Source organism: Monopterus albus, unplaced genomic scaffold, assembly GCF_001952655.1.
Source record: "Monopterus albus unplaced genomic scaffold, M_albus_1.0 scaffold419.1, whole genome shotgun sequence".
NCBI classification, from domain to species: domain Eukaryota; kingdom Metazoa; phylum Chordata; class Actinopteri; order Synbranchiformes; family Synbranchidae; genus Monopterus; species Monopterus albus.
This window is the reverse complement of record NW_018128299.1, coordinates 66,006-89,015: the sequence shown is the minus strand read 5'-3', so window position 1 is coordinate 89,015 and position 23,010 is coordinate 66,006. Positions and strand designations below refer to the sequence as shown.

The 23,010-nt window shown below is 39.5% G+C and overlaps 1 protein-coding gene and 1 long non-coding RNA gene across 2 annotated transcripts in view; one reads left to right on the top strand and one right to left on the bottom strand.

Moving 5' to 3' along the window:
* The window catches only part of LOC109951925 (voltage-dependent L-type calcium channel subunit alpha-1D-like), a 52,287-nt gene that overhangs the window by 23,340 nt on the left and 5,937 nt on the right, over window positions 1-23,010 (bottom strand). Inside the window, 16 exon segments of the mRNA XM_020586694.1 lie at window positions 650-709; window positions 2,115-2,244; window positions 2,328-2,588; window positions 2,700-2,787; window positions 2,948-3,068; window positions 4,076-4,283; window positions 4,392-4,617; window positions 5,141-5,301; window positions 5,727-5,753; window positions 6,098-6,185; window positions 7,829-7,998; window positions 9,484-9,587; window positions 9,937-10,133; window positions 10,742-10,894; window positions 11,656-11,828; window positions 14,541-14,680. Of these exon segments, the coding sequence (XP_020442350.1) occupies window positions 650-709; window positions 2,115-2,244; window positions 2,328-2,588; window positions 2,700-2,787; window positions 2,948-3,068; window positions 4,076-4,283; window positions 4,392-4,617; window positions 5,141-5,301; window positions 5,727-5,753; window positions 6,098-6,185; window positions 7,829-7,998; window positions 9,484-9,587; window positions 9,937-10,133; window positions 10,742-10,894; window positions 11,656-11,828; window positions 14,541-14,680 (2,307 nt within the window).
* LOC109951926 (uncharacterized) lies at window positions 6,202-7,330 on the top strand. The gene is made up of 3 exons (XR_002273678.1): window positions 6,202-6,335; window positions 7,089-7,165; window positions 7,288-7,330. It is a non-coding gene; the product is annotated as an uncharacterized LOC109951926 (long non-coding RNA).

The window sequence follows — 23,010 nt, the reverse complement described above, 5'->3', positions numbered from 1 at the left end:
GAACATGGTTGATTTTGCCCCCTCTTTTATGGGTAATCTGAAGAGCAGTCAGTACGAGAGGCATGGCGGCAGCTTTGGCTGGAGTTGACTTGACGTCTTTGAGCACCTCCCTGAAGATGACCTCAAACTCAACTTCAGCCAGTGCCTTAGGTATGTCTGAACAGCCCATTAAATTTTGTTGCATTGCACAGATGGTTGCATCATGTTTTACCTATTTGCATCATCAAAATCATTGCAGCGATGACTGCCCAAATGACATGACACCCATGTGAGTATAATGTAATGTTGTTGTGATGTTTCCTTCCCCCAACACAAGTTCTTTGATTAGTGTAATCTGAATAAATCTTGTTTTTGTGTAACTCCAATGTTAGGTTTTTTCTTTTTAAAAGAGGTGCTGTGAATAAAAAAAAGTAAATAAGAGAAAGGAAACAAACAAGCCAGGTTATACTGAGTGGCAGGTGACACACAGGGAGAGAATGCAGCAAGGCGCTCGCTATTGTTTAAGGGGTTACCTTCAATACGATCTCAAATGTAAACATACTAGTGAAGACATAATCTGCATAGCCTAGGACCTGGAAGGCAACAAGATGTTTGGAGTGTTATTGGGGTGTGGTTAGTCACAGCATGGACAGGGACACAGGACATTTACCTTCAACACGATCTCAACAGTAAAGATAGCCGTGAAAGCATAGTCAAAGTAACCAAGTATCTGCAAAAAGCAACGTAGATGTTTAACAAAGACAATTCATTATGTAGCTTCATGCATAATAAAACAACATGAATATAAAAATACATCTGAAGCTTTTTCTGGAAAGGGTTTGTTACAGTAAACACCAATTTAATTCTTTTCAAAAAATTAATTCACTGCTACATTGTCATTTCTTATACAGCATACATCATGAATGAATGTAATCATAAAAATCATTATGCATTTAGAACTATTACAGTGCAATGAAAATAAAACTAATATTTTTGCAATGTTTTTTTTCAGAACCGTACTGGTGTTTTTTGCCTGTTTTAGCACCAAAAATAAAGCATGTTCTTAACATTTTGGCCAAGTGTACAGTCAATATTATGTCAGACGCCTGACACTGACCTGAGATAATCATCATCATCATCACTGTGAACAAGTCATTGCCTTAAGTGTTTGTCAAGTGTATATAGCCTCAATAGGTTAATGCAGATACCGTTTGTGAAACTCTCCTTTGTGGCGCATGTACTGTAAGGACACTGACATCTGAGATGTGTGAGTCAGCTCCTAAAAGCACAGCAAACCATAAGCTATGTTATTAGAAAAACAATTCTAAGTTACAAGCAACAAATCACAGGGATAATGTGCATTCGATGGCTTCTTGGATTTAAAAAGTTTCTGTTGGGCAGCAGGAACAGGGTGACCGGACCAGATGCCCCCTTCAAATATACTGCAGACAGATATGTGCAGCTATTTGCCCATGTGCTCTGACAGGAACCATTTTATTGTGACTATTACAGTGAATGAATGTTCTGGAAAATAGTCATCTTTGTGAAACTTGTTGTCAAGGGCAGGGCAGATGATGTAGGTGTTGTACAAAGAAAAGAAACTGCCCACTTTCTCTCTCTCTGAATCATCTGTTCACTCTGTCACTTCCTTTTTTTGCCCTCTCTGTGGTGTAAAGGAGAACGACAGCAGTGTCTAGATAATGCAGTGCAGATTGGTAGAATTCAGACACAAAAGATATTCATAGTATTAACCTGATGTTTTTCTGATGACATCCTATAGAAACTGCTGTAAATTTTCATTGTGTCACTTTGCTTATTATGACTTATTCAGTGCTTATTAGCAAACAACAGATCCCATGTAGCTACCTTTGTCTTGTATATCAAATCATTTTTAATTTAACTACAACTGAGGCACAGACATGAACGCTGTCTTGATGGTAAGAATTTTGTGTATAAATTTACAGTACATTAGTGAGCAATAGTAATGTAAAGTACACGTTATAATAAACAGGCTAAAACATGCAAAACCACCAGTATGGTATTTTAAAGAACCAAAGACTTATAACATAACTGCATGTTGTTTTAACAACTGTGGCCCTGTCTGATACACATCTGTGAAAGCTTTGTAAACTTACAATATTGCGAGCTGAGTCGTTTCGGATCGGATCTTCAGCAGCAAGTGAGACAGAGCTGAGCATGATGAATACCAGGATGAGGTTGGTGAATATATGATGATTGATGAGTCTGTGGCAAAACACACGAACCCTGGAGGGCAGCAAGAGATCAGTATGCTATGAGATGCTACTCGCATGTATGTGTGCAGTCTCTGTCATGTGAGTGTTTCTTACGGGTTTGTGTTGCTGAAGATGAAGAAGGCACTTCCCTCTGGGATAGGGGTGATCTTTTCCTTCTTCACCAGCTCAGAGATGACAGGCCGAGGCCCCGATGGTACTTCTGGATCCTCCTCCTCTCCGGCTGTATCATCATTGTCCTCCTCCTCATCCTTACAGTGAATTTGTCTTAGTGAATGTAACTTCTAAAACTGTGTGCATGCATTTCTTTATGAAGTTAAGGATACCTTGTCATCTTTATCATCATCCTTTTTGTCCCTGTAATGAAGAGGTATTTTTATGAATGACAGAGTAAATTTTGAGCATGTACGGTATTTAAAGCTAATGTAAAATTTTTATGTTAGACTTAATAGGAAATCAAGTAGTCACCCCTTCTTGTCTCCTTCATCTGTGTTGAGAGACTCTGCATCGGCCAAGTTGTCCACAGCAATAGCCAAGAAGACATTCAGGAGGATATCTGACCAAAGTGCCCAGTAAAGGACAATTCTCTTAGTACCAGCACTGAGTAAAACTCTTCTTATGATCAGATGAAAATTACTTATGTACTTATCCTTTAACTTAGATAGACTTGTGAAGATGTTATCTCTATGTGTGTTATTATGAGTGAGAGAGGATACAGTTTCCACAGATGAAAAGGATGATGAAGTAAAAGCACACGATCATCCCAGAGGAGGAAGGGCCTCCGTACGCCATGATCCCATCGTACATAACAGTGTTCCAGTCTTCCCCGGTCAGGATCTAAAATCAATCATAACACTTATTTTGCATCAACAGTAATGTAATGGCTATAGAGGGAATGTACTGAAAACACATTTTCACATAGTAAAAACCCACAGTCCCTGATGAGTGACCACAATACAGCCACAGTGATATTTCCTTACAAATATACTGTATGGACATTATTTTGAGGTAGAGCACCAAAGAATTTCAGAATTGTTAGCAAAATTATGAGGACTTTAATCACACAGAGAGCAGTCGATTAAGATGGAAACATTAAGTAGCCCAAAAAATCTGAGGGCAATGTAACACACTGTACACAACATGACGACTACATGATGTTTTGGCACCAGGATTGCATTTATCCATTGGTTTGCTAACTATATTTAGACTGGCTATACCGGATTTCTGAGGGTGACACTGATACTGATAATTTTGATGTGAATCCCTTAGATTGCTTCTTAAAATTCTGTCATGTAGTCTCATTGTTATTGAACCTGGAACCTTTTTGCTGTGAGGCAACAGTGCTAATCATGGTGCTACCATGCTGCTTTTCTCACTACATGACACATAAATTTCTTTCAGACAGTGTAACTATGGAAGCTAACAGACTCATGCAAGATGCGATGTGATCCTCCGAGTGACACATGTGCCAGCCAACTGCCTCCTGTGCACACAGTATTAGGCTGATGGTCATAATGTTATGGCTGATCGAAGAATGCTGTACATCTGTATATCTTCAGCGAGCTAATAGCTCCAGATATATCGCACAGTATCAGTCTACTGTAGTTCTAGTTCTCCTCTCTTTAGCCTTCAACAGTCTGTAACAACCTCCTGCCATAGATTTTCTTGTATCTGTTTGTACAACCCCAGCCCCCCGTGACCCCGTTTGGGACTAAGCGGTATAGAAAATGGATGGATGGATGTTTGTACAACCAATACAAATGCTGAATGTTTGCCACTCAGATGGGAGTTTCCGTGGTTTACAGTCATGACACAATCTGAACTGTAGAACAGACTGTAATTACCTGAAACACAGTGAGAAGGGCTTGGGGAAAGTTGTCAAAGGTACTCCTCTTGGGTTGGCTCTCGACAAAGTTGAACTTTCCACCAAACACCTGCATGCCCAGCAGGGAGAAGATGATGATGAAGAGGAAAAGCAGCAGCAGCAGGGAAGCAATGGACTTCATGGAGTTCAGCAGAGATGCCACCAGGTTGCTCAGTGACTGCCAGTGTCTACAAAAAACAGTGAAGAAGGAGAGAAGGGGAGAGATGTGATTAATTAAACACCACACATGCTGTACAATAAACACACACACAAACACAGCATGATAATGAGCCTACCGTGTGACTTTGAAGATCCTCAGCAGGCGGACGCAGCGGAACACAGAGATACCGAGGGGAGACATGATTTCCAACTCGACCAAAATTGTTTCAGTGATTCCTCCACACACCACGAAGCAGTCAAAACGGTTAAACAGTGAAACAAAATAGGCCTGTAGCCCGAGACTGTACATCTTCACCAACATTTCACTTGTGAACAGGGCCAAAAGCACCTTGTTGGCCACATCTGAAAGCCAGAGAAAAAGACAGAACAATAAAAATGCACAAATAAACGGAAAGAAAGGGAGATAAGGTGTATAAGGTGACATGCACTGAGGCTGCGTTTTCCGCCTAGAATATACAGTATATGAAAAATGAATTATCATCTCTTAAAATGCTCATAGACAACAAATGTCTTCTAAGGCTGAACAGTTCAACAATTAATATACAGAAAACAGGTCTTTTAATCATGTCCACTAACATTTTAATCACATCTAGGTTTAATCTGTATGTGAATATGAATTTGCATCAAATTCAAATAAGAATATTAGACAACCATTAAATATATGAGACAATGTCATTAAAATATCTGCAGTGAAACAAGAAATGTGTAGTAAACAAACACTTGGTCCACAGTCAAATTTATCACCTAATTTCATTCTACTATTACTATATTAAGAAACACACAAATAGATGAACGAGGTACTGACGAAACCACATTTTGTCATTTTGGAAAAAGACTTTCATATGTACAGCAGTGTTGCTCATACCCTGCACTTGTGTCAGCCACAAAGGCTGGTCATAATGCTCTGATGATATGGTGAGGGTGTTGAGGAACACCAGGACGATGACCAGCCAATAGAAAGGCACCGATTTGACAGCCAAACGACACTTCCTCCGGCAGAATCTGTTCCAGCGGCGCCAGCGCCGACTGAAGGAGGGGTAAGAGACGTTAGTACCAAGAATAACACTAGTGGGACTCACTTTGCTAATACATCGATTTAGATGAACACAGGAGCTGGTCACTGAACTTACTGCATGATGTCCATACAAAACAAACACACCGTTTTAAGGAAAGCACTATGGTTCATTTCCAATAATAATAAGAATGCACTGGACTGAGGTGGAAGAGCCACGGGAGAATGGCATCAATTTTTTTTTTTTTTTGCAAATCGTACATTAAATGAGCCGAAAACTACTGTGTAAGGGTTTTCTCTAAAAATACCTTATGGTACATGCTGACTATATAAAAGCTGTTGATTTATTATCCCAGTGAAATCTCATTTAAATACAGTAAAATGAATGCCAAGTATAATAATATGCATCATGCACAGACAGACCCACAAATGTACTGACCTGAACTTTGACTTGGAAATTTTTTGACTGAAAGAAAGAAAATTTTGTCAAACTTTACAAATGCAGGTTATAGCAGAAGACTGTTTGGAGCATTGACTGGTTACTGTGGTTTAACTGACAACAACAAAAAATGTGCAGCTGCAAAAGTCAGTAGCAATAAACATGTAATGAGTTGTTTGCTTTAACCAGGTTGCCACTGTTGTTTTACCACATATCAAAAAGTGCTATTTGTGATACCTGTAAAGAGAGAGATCTATGCTTTTTAATCTCTGTAGCAGTGGTCTGACCAGAAAGGGGAGCAATCTGACGTGCTGTAATTTCATGTAATAACAGTGGTTCTGTTTGTTGTGCAAACTGCTGTATGTTCTCACCACAGAGGTCCACAGCATGGTGTCTTTTCATCCTCCCCGTTCTGATTCTCGGTGTTCACAGATTCTGTTTCGCTGGCAGGAACGCTCGCTGCGGCAGCAAATAAAGCAGACATTTAAAAAAAAATAGTCATATGTACTTCACAGTGGCACAAGATTCTTCAGATAAACAGTGCAGTGCGATCAAAGAGGAAGAAGGTGTGAAAAGAAATACAACGGAGACTGCCTGCTTCACAATAAGGTAATTCTGACAGAATTTTCTTCCAAAAAAAGATACACAAAATACCACAGAACATTTTGTAGAAAACTACAAAACTACCTCATAAAAATGAAGGAGCTAAGTGCTGTGGCTGTGCATCACTGTTATCAGTATCATTTACCAAGTGCTGAGAGGGAGCTGGCAGAGGACAGGAGAGTGGACAGCTGCTCTGTGAGGGCTGACTGATGCAGACAATGAGGCACAGAGGGTAGAAGGGACCAGAGTGAGGAGGACAGAGCTCTTAGAACTGCCTCTGAAATGCTACACTCAAAGTGCTGCCAATGCTTTGAGAAGACTGTCTGTGCAGGCAGATGATAATTAACTGTGTGAAACATCTCAATGCTTTAACTTGTGTGGTGTGTGCTACTGCTGAGCTTATGTAGATGTGCCGGCTTTGACTCTTGAGCGGTTGGACAGCTCTCAGCCCTGAAAATAGTGCTAACTGCTGGAGTAGTGATCTGGGTTTAGCCTTGTTTCCTATGTTCATAGTGAGTCCCTGCTTTTGAAATGGGACATGGGAAGGAAACGGGGCGTGTCTGCTAGCAGCTGTATTTCTAGAGACTTACTCACTCAGCAGTCATTTAGGATACTCCAACCGGATTTTTGGGAATCTGCTGCTCTTCTTTGAAAATCATTTCCTCATTTCGAGAACCATCTATTCATCAGTAATATATTTGTGAAGAATGCGCCAATGATTTTTCACTAAGTGACTGTGATGTGTTGCTTTGTCTACAGTAGTACAAGATGGAAAGCAAGACCGCTGTCTTTTTTTTTAATAACCTTCCTGTGAGTGCAGACCAGGAGACTATGAGGTCAGTTTGCAAATCAAACACGCACATATACACACTAGAGAACACTGAAGGAAAACCACAGGATTTACCATGAGTGTCAGATGACTGGCTGAACCAACCAAACCTTCCTTTCTTCTTCCCAGTAAGGTCAGCCAGAGTCACCCCTTCATGTGTAATGCATGCAAGCCCATGAATTCACACACAGTGGTACAGCAGAGGGATATGGGAGACGAGAATGAGCTGCTATCAAAATGAGTCAGAGCAGACAAGCACCACAGGACAACAGCATTCAAAATATCAACATCAGACAATGACAAGAGCAGCAGGAGCCACAGAGGCTGCAGACACTGAGGAGGGCAGAACAACAACATGGAGAGCTGTTAGTCACTGGAAGCACCGGCACATGATGAGGCCTTGTGCTAACATGTTAGGCTGCAAATTCAAATGTTTACATGTTAACACATTAGTAGCGACTCAAGTATCATTGACAGACGCCAAAAGCCAGGATGGATGTTGAAGAAAAGCAGTATGGATCTTCCTCCTCATAATACAGAACCTTTAACCTTTTCTCTGCTCAATAAAACAATGTTTTTCCCCTTTTTTCCAGTAATCACAGCATGCTGAACTTCAGTTTTCTGTATTACTCTTTACCACACGAAGGAGAGTGTGGGAGAAGGTGCTTACGGTTGCGCTTGCTCTCCTCATCAGCCTCATCCTCATTGTCAGGGTCGATGTCTTCGGCCTGAGTGATCCAGTCCAGGTAACCCTTCAGATCCTCCTCAAGCTGCTGCTTCTCACGCAGCTTCTGGAAGTCTCCACGAGCTTTGGCCTTTTCCCTCTCCTTGGAGAACTCTCTGGGTTGGTAGAAGCACACAGAAACAAAACATGCAAACACAGGCAAATAATCAGGACAGAAAAATAACCAAATACACACACATGCAAACAGGAACTAACTTTCACAGCAAATGATAACATCTTTTCACACAAAATGAAAATAAACAAGTCTGACCTCTTTTACAAAATAATTTCTAATAGTAGGACGACGGTTCATGACACTGAATAAAGATATCGTGCATGCATTTCCTGTCCTCTTTGTCCATACTGTATTCTTCATGTTTACATACTTCAGGCAAAGCCTTTTCAAGCGTTTCAGTATGACAGAACCCTAGCCACTGGAGGGAGACGTACCCCTTTGAAAGCCAACACACTGCTATATTTAGAGCTCGACAGTACAGTAGCGTATCCTTCAGGCGAGCATCTTAATCATACAGAAAAGGCAGTATAGGTAGACAGATGGTTTCAAGAGACATGCAGCATTTGCACAGCATCTGAATTTCATGGAATATATGAAACAATGACAGTTGGAACTGCAATGTGTGAAGGTTCAGAAGTAAATAGTGTATATGCAGTGCATAGTGGGATATTGTCATTACTGAGGAAAATATGTATTTAAGCTGCGATGACAAAATGGCAATGGCAATTGACAAAACATGAGAAAAACTGGCACAAAGACAAAAATACTTAATGGTAGTATCTGTAAAACTGTTTAAAAAGTTGATGCAAATAATAAATCATGCCAATCTCAAGCAGCTTTGTTGTCTTTTTTTTTAACTGGGTTTTGCTGGCTGGTCAACCATCTAGAGTTAACTGTACTGTAACACTCCACCCCCACTCCCTACAGCTGGATAAGCAAACAGGGGTTGGAGAGAGCTTAGGAGCGCAGAGGGAGTGAAGGGCAAGGAATAAGATTCATTTCTGTCTCAGGAGGTTAGGTGTGTATGGGGATTGGGGTGGAGGAGAAAGTGCTCACTTTGCAGTTGCCATGGAAAGAATAGTTTGACACCAGTAGAGTTCTGAGAAGAACGCTTAAGAAAGCATAAACATTCATCTTCAGGGCCTCATGCAGAGTAGCCAATTAACGGTTTATTATCTCAAAAGGTTTGCATAAGATTGTCAGCTGCGGACTTGTGTGGCTCATATTTGAAGAATCTGCAGCACAGAAAATGCTCATTTATGAGATAAATCTACTTCCCAAACAGAGCAAAGAGTGTCAGGGTGCACAAAAACCTACAGCACAGTTTGCACACTGCAGACCAAAACCACTGCACGCGTTGTCTCTTACCCACTTAGCACACCTAACACAAGGTTTAACACGAAAAAGGAGCCCAGTATGATCAAGCTAACAAAATAAATCCAAGGTGTTTCCCGACCAATGGCATCATTGACCTACAGGAGTCAAAAGTAGTTGGTTAGCAGACAGAAGCAAACACAAGAACAGAGAATCTCCAGCCTGCTACCAAGCAGAAGGCCTCTGTCTGTAAAGAACAAAAGGTGCTTACCCGCTCAACACACCCAAAACCAGGTTAAGAACGAAAAAGGAGCCGAAGATCACAAGACTGACAAAGTACACCCATGGAAGCTCAAAGCCCATAGCATCATTCATCTGGAGGATCAAGCATCAGGGGAGGAGAAGAGAGGAGGAATGAAGAGAAAGAAAAGAGTGAAATAAGCTTTTAAAGCTAGAAACTGTCAGAAAAGAAGAACAGTACACAAGTTGAATAACTGATTTTTCTTCAGATAAGGAAAATTGGTAATTTGCAGGAATATCGATAGTGGCAGGATAGGAGGATAGTCAATCAATCATATCAAGAGTGATAAGAGCTGCCTCAGGAAATGATCAGCAGCCTCATCATCAGAATGTCACTCACATTACTGTTGTGTCTAAATTGAACAGACATTTAAGGCCAAAGGCATGTGACAGTCACAGGGTAATGAAGCAGGAGGTGGCTCACCCAGTACAGCACCTCTGTCCAGCCCTCCATAGTGATACACTGAAACACTGTCAGCATGGCAAACAGGAAGTTGTCAAAGTTGGTGATGCCATTGTTGGGACCTTGCCAGCCTTCCCTGCACTCCGTGCCATTGATGGGGCATTGGCGCCCGTGCCCTGAGATCGCACATGGAGCTGGTTCATCTTCCGCTATCACAGCTACAGAAAAAAAGCCAATAGAAATGGCTTGTTACGATCAACAGCACTCAGATTTACTACAGCAACAAAATGTTTCTTAACAAACCTAAAAAACCCAGCAGATAAATAATGTCAACAGATATCTGACATTTTTTTTCCACAGAGTGTAATGTGACTGTCACTCATGCTATCTGCAAGGAGAAAGCTGCTGGAATATGAAAAGGAAAAAGAGTAAGCTTTACTCTAGTAAATATTTTGTTGTAACTAGAAATTTACTAATCATGTTTTTGCCCCAGATGAGAGGCTTTCTTAGACCTGTCTGCGACTTTCTTTCTTTACATTTGTGCAAGATGTAATACATATAAGCTTTTAGGTCAACCTGTCTTGAGGAATTGAGGGAAAAATCCTTTGTGCACCTGTTCAGCTGAGCACATGTAATGTAAGATTAAAAAGTAGGCTGGTTTTACCTTTAGAATCAAGTTGAAATATATGTTGACATTTGCTGAAAATCTACACTACATTTTAGGTCAGACTACTTTCAAAAATAACTACTTGCTACAATAAAATGCACAGTGTATACACTAAAAGGTTGATTAGATTTTATGTATATGTAAATCAAGAGGGCATACCTATGCCAGAAAAATAGCAGGTTGCGTGCATTTTTCCGATGAAAAGCTCAAGGCCGATAATAGCATAGATGATAATGACGAACAAGACTAAGAGGGCAATGTGAAGAAGAGGGACCATGGCTTTAATGATGGAGTTCAACACCACCTGTAAACCTAAGCACAGAAAAAAAACATTATATGAAACCTTGCTGTGTTTTGTATAAGTGTACATGAATTCACAGTACGAAAATATGGACACAAACCTCAGTTGCTACAATTTCTATTGAATGCAATTTAAAATAAAGGTATAGTAATTTGACTGTGCTTACAGTGTAGTTCAAATCATAGCAGGCTGATGATGTTAACATTTTGTTAATCAAAAAAACTAGAATTGCCACTTCAAGGTTATATGCCTTCACCAATCAGGCAAAATCACTTGAATGGTGAGGCCACAGACCTTGACCTTTGACCACCTAAATTGAATGAGTCCAAGTGGACACTTGTGGCAAATTTGAAGAAATTCCTTCAAGGCGCTCCTCAGATATCGGCCGTGGCTATCGCCGATGTTCAGGCATATAAGTGTAGTCTCATCCCTTTTTGTAAAGGAATACTGTCAAAACTGATTCCAATTTCACTGTATAGTTCAGTACGTCTAGAAGCACATGTAGACCATAAATATGTCCGAAGTGTTTGCTCTGAGTTTCTCCTGAGCTCGTGCCGTTAAAGCACTGATGTAGATGTTGAAAAGATGTTTTTTAAAAACTGCCCTCGGGGATGACACACAGACCATCTGGACTTACCAAGTGTAGCCCTACAGTAGCTTAACTGGGAGGCAGGACTAAGATAATTATGTAAAATATATTTCAATTCTTATGTATTGGGTTATACTGGGTTATTCGTGTTGGTTGTGGAGCTGAGCAGTCCTCACTACTTACTGGGTACTCCTGAGACCAGCCGCAGGGGTCGCAGCACACGGAAGGCTCGAAGGGCTTTAACATCAAATCCTCCTGGTTTACCTCCATGCCCATGCGCCGTTGGATGGCTACTAGCTCCATTGCCCTCTCCCTTCTCATCTTTGGTCAAAAACTCCAAGACAACACTGAAGAGTCTGTCGGAAAACAAAGAGAAGAAACACACTTATTGTATTAGCCTGCTGAAGAAAACATATAACATTTAGATGCTTCATTTTTCCATAGCATTCTTATCCGAGTTCAACTAATTAGTTGGTTCATCAATTAGTCATTTAACAAAAAAATCAGGCAGTTGTTGCTTTGACAGCTGTAACATATTTTTGGCTTTGGACTGTTAGTTGATGTCCCCTAAGCTCTGGAATATTACACTGTGCAGTTTATTTCCTGACATAATGAGTGCATTGTGTTCAACCTACAAGCTAATGTAAGTATATGTACCAAACACTAAATCATTCCCTTCAGTAAGAGACTTAAAAGTTAAAATTTATGATTTGTCTTCCTTACTTTTCTACAGCTAGTAAGTCCCACTTTCACTGCCTTCACACTAAACCCTTAATACTCTTACCTGGCTGACTGTGTCTTTTATTGTGCTGTTGCTGATCCTCTGAAGTAACATTTTCCTGTTAAACTACAGTGTATTAAGTGCCATCAGTTGTCATTGCAGCCACCCACAAACCATACGGTTGTCACAACTGAATTAAAAAGAATACTGCACATTCATTAAATATAATGCACAGTTTAATGTCAATAAATGTTATAAACACCGGTTACCAAACACATATTCTGATTACTGCCAGGTTCTTTAGAGAACTTGACAAAATAATTACTAGGTTTTTCCTTTCCTTACTGCATTATTAACTACAGTACTACATTACAATACTATACTATATGGCTCCTATGCATTACCGGACAAAATCTTATATATATAAAGCCTAGGGAAATGCTGAGACAGTAGTACAATATACTGCAGCACCATTTCACTCATGGCTCAATGCGTAGTGTAGCATGTCTGTACAGGGCAGATACTGTAAATGTACCTCAAGAACAGTCTCCTACTGTAGTCACAAAGTGAAATCAGCAGTGAAAGGATCTCTCATCACAAAAGAGGACATTTCACTGCAGCCGGCTAGATGTTCCTCACCTAGCCAACACAAAGCAGTGAAGGAAGCTGCCGATATGGGCTGGAAGGAGTTCTAAGGGCCTATAAGCACAATTTGCTCAGAATTTAATATGTTATAATGAATCACAGCTGTAAGACCACTGGGGTTTCATTACTCATAGAGTCATGTTCAAAAGAAAGCCCTCCTTTACAAATTGACACTCTTTTATTGAACATATATGAGAAGAATAGTGAGACATCTAGGTTGGCTTTAATAATACATTATTAATGTTCTTCTGCATAACTTTATTGTTACGTTTTCTTCCTTACTAAGCTGATTTACATTTCCAAAACCTATTTCTTTAAAACTTTTTAAATAAATCTTTAATACATTTCTTGCCTGCAGAGGTTGCTGCATGTTATTAAAAGACTGTGATTGTTTTACCTGTTTTGTGTTTCTGCTTGGTTCAACACTGTGTGCGTGCTACCTACCAGTATGTAGAGCTAACACTGTCAGAGCCAGATGTATCTAACATTTATATTAATGTTTGTTTAAGCCACACTCTGCTGCCGTTTTGGCTCATTAGATCATTGTTTGTGGAATATAGCAGTTTTTAAAGAGATACCGCCTTAAGTATTTCTGTTAATGAAGCTTGAAGCACCGTAGTTTAGGAAGATTGTTTGTTCATGCTTAGCACAGTTATGCTAATTGATGTTAACTACATATGCTGTATGCTGTGTACATACATCAGTGTAGTAAGGCCTACTCATTTAGGTTTAGTGGCTGTGTATATCCAGCATATGTATAGCTGATAATTGTTTTCTGTAACATTTTCTGTTTCATAACCACACACAAATACATAAATGTCTTCACCCCCAACTCTGTGGATAATATAGAATAAAATAGAGAAAAAAGGGAAACAACTTGCCTGTGCATTCTGATTGATGTCCCCTGATGGCCACAAACACTAAAGTACTAAGTAACCTATACAGTCCAGATCACCGCACAACAATGTTGACCTATATTCTGACATCAGACGCTGGCTTTTAGTGTGTCATTTCAGTTATTTAGTAGTAACAGTCCCTCGTCACAGCAGGCGTAGCTGCCATTGTATGTGACTGACAGAGCTCTGACCCAGCTACTCATTGGACTGTGTGTATTAGAGAAAAGATAAAGAGAGGAAGGAAGATGAAGGAGAAAAAGGAGAAGAATGTGATAAGGTTGAAGATAACAAGAGAAGAGTGAGCAGGAGATAGGAATGAGGGCAGAATGAGGTGGGGAAGAGTCGAGCATGAAGTACGACCATCTCATAGGTCAAAATGGAACAAAGAGATAATAAGAAAGACAAGGCAGAACAGGATGGGAGAGAGTGAGAAAAAGAGGAGAGGGAAAAATGGGAGAGCTGAAGTATGGAGAGATAGTGACTCACTCCAGGGGTGGTAAAGCTCTGATTTATTCTCTCTGTCTTTTCTTGGTCATATACTGTGGGTGTATAAAGGTCTCTGTTAGCATTAGGCCACTCGCAGCTGAGGCTTAAGCAACTTTGACTTTAGCACTGACTGACTCTCTCAGAAATACTGTAAATGGCCACTGTCAAACTGACAACAAAGTGCAAACCATAACATCACACTACAACTAAACCTCATCACCTGGTCCACTCACAGACACACCTGATATAAGGCCCGGTAGGACAGACATGATATTTGGATGAAATGAAAATAGTTGAAATGGGTAAAGTTGAGGACTTACCCTATGACGACAATGACAAAATCCAGCATGTTCCAACCATTTCTAACATACGCATTCTGGTGCATCACCAAACCATAAGCGATAATCTTCAGAAAGGTCTCAATTGTGAAAATGATGAGGAAGGCATACTCAACTGTTTCCTGCAGACAGACAAAAACAACAGCAGATTTTTGTAGTATTGATAAATGTGAAAAGTGAAGAAAAGAGAAAGCAACTTGTGTTAGGTCAGAACATATTCCATAATACATAACCCTTATTTAAAAAAAACTAACTACTGTTTACATTCTCTTTAAGAGCATATTTTACCCCCTTATAACCTAACTTCACATCTTATTCCTTAGTATGCACAAGTATGTATTGGTACATATTGTTCTGGTACTGTTTTAAGTTTGTTTTAATGCTGTATGTTGCAGACTGTACCTTTTGAAAAAGCCTTTTTAAAATTCTTTCTCTCCAAGACAAAATGTAAGTTCTCTTTTAATATGTACACTTGAATGTTAACAATAAAACCACATACCACAAATAAACAAAAAAAGCCCCACACATTTAAAAAGTGTGTGTTGTTACACAAATACCAGAGAAGCTATCAACAAATGGGATCACACGCTCATAGGTACATATACACACATACACGCAGATGTTTTAGGATCAGCTATTCAAGCTCATTGAGCCCAAGAGCTGAGTGTCTTTACAGAATCAAATTTATCAGTGTCACAAACCCAATATAAAACTTAAAACCCCTCATTTAGCCGCTCTGTCTCTCTTGAACAACACAGTTTCACCAGAGCAGCAAAATCTCAGCTTGTCCTGACCTCATTTTTGTTCTCACATTTTCCAGCACTTGTCTCAGCGCACATATTCACAGAACAGTGTCAAGACCATGACAATGTGAGACAGCTTAACCAGGTGAGCTAGAGATTTTGGATTTTCCACCACAGTAAGAACTGTAACATCTCAAACCTTCAGGGAAATCAAGCTATCAAAGGCCAATTGGTCAGATTTTATGCCACCGTCTCAAGGTGCCTCATGTTGTCCTTAATAGCTGGGCTTGAACACACCCAAAAGATTAGACTGCTGACCACTGCATGTGCCTTTTCAACATCCATGACAGCAAATATCCAGTCAGGAGCTGTACTTGTGAGACAAAAGAACAGAACAAAACCTTTTAATGTGCTTGGAATATTGATTGAGAATATGTGAGAATAAGTTAAAAAGTTGCACTGTTGGCCAATAACCTTTTACAACTCAGCATTGTGCCTTTTTGGAAGAACAAACGGCATAAGCAAATGAATCATAGTACTCCCAAGACATGAATGTATCACAGCAAAGTACAAATTAAGAAAGGGACAAACAGAGTTTAAATATATATGTAGAGCCAGTAATACATACTGTATAACTCAACAATGCAACTTTCTCCGGTTGTTTCAAAGACAGAGAGAGCACAGGCACATTAAGCCATGAGGTCGACTAGAAGCGAAGCTGACAACAGAAGTACACATAGCTAGACAGAGGTGGTACTGGATGTGCATGGTGGTGCGGCATGTAAAAAGCTGGAGGTGAACACACCACAGGGTGACTCAGTTGCTCAGGACAGTCCTGGGACCTCCCTGGAGATATGAAACCAGAGTGGCCTTCTTCATCCTTTACATAAGCTCTGCATACAGGCTGGTATTCATAATATCTGTAACTGTATGCTGAACGTATTAGACACAGTGATTTAACTTTTCACATTGGAAGCCCACTGGATTCTTATAAAGCACAATACAGACAAAGGCACATCTATATATTATATTATACATAATAACATCTTCAGCCTGAGGGAGTCCTCCATCCCCTGCTCAGCATCCTCTGCAGAGCATGAACACAGGACTACTGTGGACTGTGGAGCTCATCTTCTCTACAGTTTACTGCAGATTGTGAAAAGCACTTAGCCCAGAATAAGAGACATGGGCCTCTTTGTTACTGAAGTAAAAGGCTGAGTTAAGCTTACGGCTGCTGCCTCTATGACAGCTCGGGCCTCAGGGAGCACTGAGAACAGAACGACTCATATGAGGACAGACAAAGAGACAAGTGAACAATTTCAGAGGCATTTACAGACCAAACACCAGGAAGTCAACTGCTCATTTGTTTGAGTAAACAAGGCTTTTGTTTAAGTGGTTAATAAATACAAATTAACAAAATTAATCAGAATGTCTTTGTATATACCTAACAAATCAAATAACAGCTGTGGTGCAAACATATTTTTTGTGAATTTAGATTTTAAAATAGTATTTTCTCCTGTCAGAAGAGTGTTAGCTTTCCAAACTACAGTACATTTGTTTAATATCTTGCTTCCCAATTCAGTCATTACTGTAATATGCTTCCATCTTCTCATACAGTATATGCATTTTACCAGCAGTTAATATGTTAACTTCACTTGCTGCTATTCTATTAGGTACAGTATACTGTACATCATAACATGAAACATCATGCACTCACACATACATAGACATACAGTACATGACACCTGTTTAAGTTAAAAAATGCACCCTAACAGCACATAATAAACTCTTTCAAAGCAGGATACCACACAGCATTACACATGTTCCTCCTCAACCACCACAGCCAAACAGAGCCCATCCTGCCACTGGGAAAGTGTTCACATCATGCACAACTTAGTTCATCTCACATACTCACAGAGCTCAGTTTTAACTCACCATATAACTGAGCAAGGCCAACAGCGGCAATGTAAACCAGTAATTTTGTGCATACTAATAAAGAGTCAAAATGGAGTAATAAAAAGACACAGCTTGTCTTATAGTTATAGTATCACTGATTGTACATTAACATTTAATATCTAAATAAAGCCAACTGCAGCTGGAATGAGACCGGGAGTACAAAAACTAATCACAGCCAAAAGATGTAGTCTAAAAATCCAACAATCAACACTGTGCTTAAATATTTACCATGGCTTCCCATCCCCTAATCACTGATGACAAACAGTTACAGAATGCACAGTTTAAAAGAATAAGTTTGAGAAACATTTTTTCTGAGAGTGACTTGAAAAGGTTGATCAGACTCTCCTGCCTGTATGCTAAATATGACGATGGTGCCTGTCGAATGCTAGCTTAGCTTAGCAGGTAGACTGGAAAAGGGGCACAGCTAGCCTCTGTCTAAGGGTAACAACTTCCAATTACCAGCTCCTTTAAAGTGTTCTATTTAATACATTGTGTCACATTTGTTTAATATGCACAAAAACAGAGCTTTAACACTGTAACACTGTTCACAGTCCATTGTTTATACTGTTGAGGTGCTGGCAGGCGCACTGAGGTTAAGATAATGATCTACTTGCATTAGTTTTATATTTAGAATCCTGATGTGAGAGTGGTATCGATGTTCTCACTTGCCTGAAAAAAAAAAGCAAATGACCGCACTTCCCAAAATGTCAAACTGTCCTAAGATGCAGAAAAACATTTATACGTGTCAGAAGAAAGACAGAATAAATTTAAGCTGCAGTTCATTAGTGCTTCAAAAACAAAACATATGTTAGTCTATTTGTTTTCTGTTTTTAGAAGATGAATTTTGGCATTTTCTTAAAAAAAATACAGTTTCCTGGATCAGTTTCCTGTTGATGCATTAATCGGTTGACTAATCACTGCAGCTTCAATATATGCACACTGACTTCTCTAACAAAAAAAAATGTTCAGTCTATTTCATGCATTTCTGATATTCTACATAACAACCTGACTGTTATTACATATGCATGTATAAAAAGCCACACATGAGCATGTGGTGGTGAGACCAGAGTCACAAGTCAGAGTGACATCATGCATGTGTGAGACCGGAGTGCTTACACCCAAAGCAAACACAATAAACTCTAAGCAGTAATACCAATGTCAAAGCAAGTACACAATATACACACCTAATAGCACAGACATACAACACAGTAACCAGTACATGCCTGTGAACCGAAACTCTGCAGTTGCCAGCCATAGAACAGTTTGGGAGCAGTTATTGTATCTCCTGAGTGTCACAAAATTGTTATAATGTCAGTTTGGATCTGATTCTGCACACAGTGAGTAGACATATATTCTGTAGGACTGCCCACATCACTGTGTTGCTACACCTCCCTCCCGCATGTTCTCTCCATCTCTTGCTAGCTCTCTTTCCTTCCCCTGTCTGTATAGATTAGTCAGTGCCATGCAGCCAAGCCAGGGGGTGAGGGCAGCCAGCATTTAGTGATTCTTCATTCCCTGCTCCTGCAGGTTTACACAGTAAGTCAGTGGGCTTGAGTGTGCAGACTATATCGGGATGGCTATTCAAGTGTGTTTTATGGTTGGGGTTTGTAATAACCTAAATATAGATGTAGCATAGTTTATTCATCATAATCTGTTACTGTTCATCAAGAGAACATGTTTGGAGAAATTTGTGCTTCACATAATTTCAATTGTTCAGTTGCTAAGGAATAAAACACTGGCTACATCCAACAATTAAACACTAACAGTGACAATGACAATATCTTTTTTCTGCTTCCATGCAGTAAATTAAAATCCAGCAACTAAACTACAAAACAGCAAAATGTACCACACATCTGTTATTTATCAACCCATATAGCTGGGCCCATGTATTTGTATGTACAGTACATACTGTGTTTTTGTGTGTAGTGTATGTGACCACACAAGTTTGTGTGTGTACAGTATGTGAAGTACTGTGGGGGCGGGCAGAGTTGTGTAAGGATGTGCTGTCACACTGCCAAGGAAAACACTACAAGCACAGGTTGCAAATGCCTTCAAAAAGAAATGAAACAGCACACTGAATATTTGTTGCATAAGGTGGTAAAGTTTATAGTATTACATAGTTTTGCCCTAAAGTTATGTGGATGACACATATGAACAGTGATATAGTCACTGAATTGAAATATAGTTGTTCTTTCAGTTTGCAAAAGACTGCAGCTGTCAGAGATCTGTGAGCTTGCACCCCCCTCTGTTTTGCAAAAGACTGCAGCTGTCAGAGATCTGGGAATTGGACCCCCTCTATTTGGTGTTTGTTTCATTTGCAAAGTGTATGTTCTGTTTTGTCACTGTACAGTAAATATATAAGAACACACATCTGTGCTTTCAGATGTGTGTCCATGCAAAGAAGTACATATTACATACAGCAGCTTGCCACACAGAAACTGAAACAAACTCAGAAAATTAAAGTCCCATAAGATCAGATCGCAAAAAACATTGTTTAGCTTCTCAGACACATGCTGCATGTCAATCAGTCAGCTTGGTGCTTCAGTTTTATTGGTGCTTCTCTTACTGCAGCTTTTGGTTCAGGCAGGCAGAAGACAAGCCTACACTTCAGTCAGATATTTTCACAAAGATGTACTGGATCTCTGTGCAGTAAATATCTGCGGCAATGAAAAACTGTTACTTTATTATCATGACATGATTATCGAAGGACTGTCTAAAATCCAGATTTGGTATCTCTCGTCATTGCTTAGCCTACAATAAATCTTCCCCTTTTGATTATTATGCCTTGCACTGTATGTTAAATTCATCTCTCTCACTTTGGCAAGATCAGTCACTGTTTCACTGTGCACACTGTGACTGCACAGTGAAACAGTTATAGTTTAACGTTTATTATAGAATGTATACATTTGGTCAGTTCAGTAGTATAAATATGGGAGAGCTATATTGTCTTTACTGTTGGGCTGTACACAACCGGCATATGCTAGTAATATGCTGGAGCCAAACCAATCTGTTACACTTCTGGAATAGAAGCAAAAGACAAGAGTCAGGCAAAAATCAAGCAAACAAACAAACAAACCCACTCATGTCCTGCCTTCTGTGCATCAAGTGCTCATTCACTGCTGTTTAGAAGTCTTATGTTTCTGACTATTGTTCTGTCTTCTTCCCATGGACAGAGTCATTCCCACACCTGAGAGACAGTATTCCTAATAAAATGTGTGCACATTTATTTAAAAATCAGCCACCAACTTTAGTGCAATAAAGCTAAAGGTGAGCAAAAAAACAGGACATGACATTTGTTCCTTATGCAAACTCAGGACAACCTAGGAACAAACCAAAAACAGGCTTACAATTTAACAACTTGTGTGACCATTGACATGTCAGTGCACTGCTTAAGTGTGCAGTAAGACATGTAGTATGTTTTAGTAACATACTGTTTCTGTTTTACAATGTATACCAATACAGTGAATGTATTTACTCCTGTATTTTTCTATTATTTATGGTTAACTGTTTTTAGCTTTATTGGTGAGTTTTCCCTATTTTTGGTAATATATTTTTTATATTATAATGCATTGACCTTTAAAATTTATTTAACAACAGACTGGAATTGTAACTATAATTGGCTGTCATAGAGAGATAATGATCCTCTTTTGAATCTCTTGAATATAGTTTGGGTTTGATGTAAAGTAAAATACTATTAAATAACATTTGCTTACTGACAAATTAACTACACTGAAAGTATGAGGACACAACAACAAAGCATAAACAAAAGATGTAGGGTTCATTGAACATTGTGTTTGTTGTTCATTGCATTCCTATTCATGAAAATCATACTTTTGTAAAGCCAAGCAAAAAAAAAAAAATGTATGAATTCATAAATCATCTGTCATTCCCCTTTAAGAAGGCCTGTTTGACATACACTTACTTTATCAAGACACACAATGCAAACACAGCTCTGACTCCCTCTGTACTCTCTCATCTCTTCCTCCCTCACACAAAAACACCACTCACACTTGCACTCGCATGCTGAAATACACATTCAAGATAACAAGTAGGGACAGTGCTAGTGTGAGCCGCAAATGAGCAGTTACGTTAAGTGACTAAACACATACTTCTACAATCATCTCTATGGGAGTCCACAGTCCAGACATTGTTGCTTGTGCCAGCCATTACACTCACACAGCCAAATGCTTCACCCGTTACACACATGTATACATTTACATTTTCTGCAACACAAACGTGCAGCAAAAGCACAAACACATGAATCCTAGCAACATCCTCATATGGTAATATATATCAACAACACCCCCAGTGCAGACTTGAACTGTAGAGTGTGATTACTGCAAGAGTGTAGCAAGCAATGCCAAGAAGAAAACACACTACAAAGGGCACAATGGCAGGTTGCATGTTAAAATATAAATACAGGACGATTCAAATTAATTAAGGGAGATTACATGAAAGATTGTTGTACATTGTTGACCAAAGGTTATAAAATTAAGACATAACCAAAATAGGATTTATGCTCAGTCAACATATAGTGTAGTAGAAGACAGAATGCTTATAGTCTGTATTTTAGTATTTTTATTATAGTTTACTATTTAAATTATCTGCATTTGTTCGTGAGTGACTGTAAAGATGTTATACACTTAATGTAAGGCTCTTTAATACAAGAGAACATAAGCAAACTGTACATGCACGTCAACAGACTCCCTTGAGCATTGACTATATTATTAGATGTCAGCTCAAACAAAAAAAAGTCACTGCATTGTGCTTCTGATATTCTTTGATAGGAAGCACCAGATGCCTCTCAGCAGCTGGTTGTCACACTGAAGCACTTAGTGACTGTGGTCAATCAACAGGCGCAGGCTTCTAGTCAAACGTTTGGCACTGTGATGATGTTGATATGTATTTACCTCAGAAATTACTTCTCTGTCGGTGCAGTAGTTTTTCATTTTGCAGTGCACACTAAGTGCATTTCACACAGATAACAAGGTTGCATGCATATGCAACATATTGTGATCACTTTGCTATGGTATGGCCTGAGAGTTCATTTACTTTGGTGTTAAACTGTGCATGTAAAGTGACAATTGATATACATGTAAGTGTTTGGGGAGAACTGATGATAGGTCAGTGTAATTAGCAAATCTGTGTATTTGAACCTGTGGCAGGAAGAAGGAGAAGTGAGCTTGTCACTGGAAGGTCACCACCTCAATTCCTGGACCCACAGGATTAAATCTGGGTGGGACAGGTGACAAAGCAGTGTTTGTCTCACCCTCATTAACACCACTGTGATGCCCCTGTGCATGGCCCTTAACCCCAACTGCTTCAGTAGCAGCTGCAGAAACTCTGCTGTCCTTTTTGCACAAATAACATACTGTATGTTGGGCTTGTTCTGATGCCACCAAATCCAAATATTAATTAAGGTACTAAATAAACCAGACACCAACAATATAGGAGAAAGAGTTGCCTGATTCATGGTTTTATAAATGCTGACATCATCAACTGTAACAGAATCTGAAGGTGAAACCGATTCAAACTGTGAGTTCTCTACAGGCATCCCAGTGACCCTGTATTGGTTTGTGTGCAGACATTTCAGTCTTTACATGTTTGGGTCCTTTTGCCACCGGAAGAATAAATACTGTAGCCCTGTGGCTCCAGAGTTATGCAATAACAGTGATATGGGCAAACACTACATGATACCAGATGCAATTCGCCCCATGTTGCCTTAAGAAGGATGAGATGTATGAATCATATTC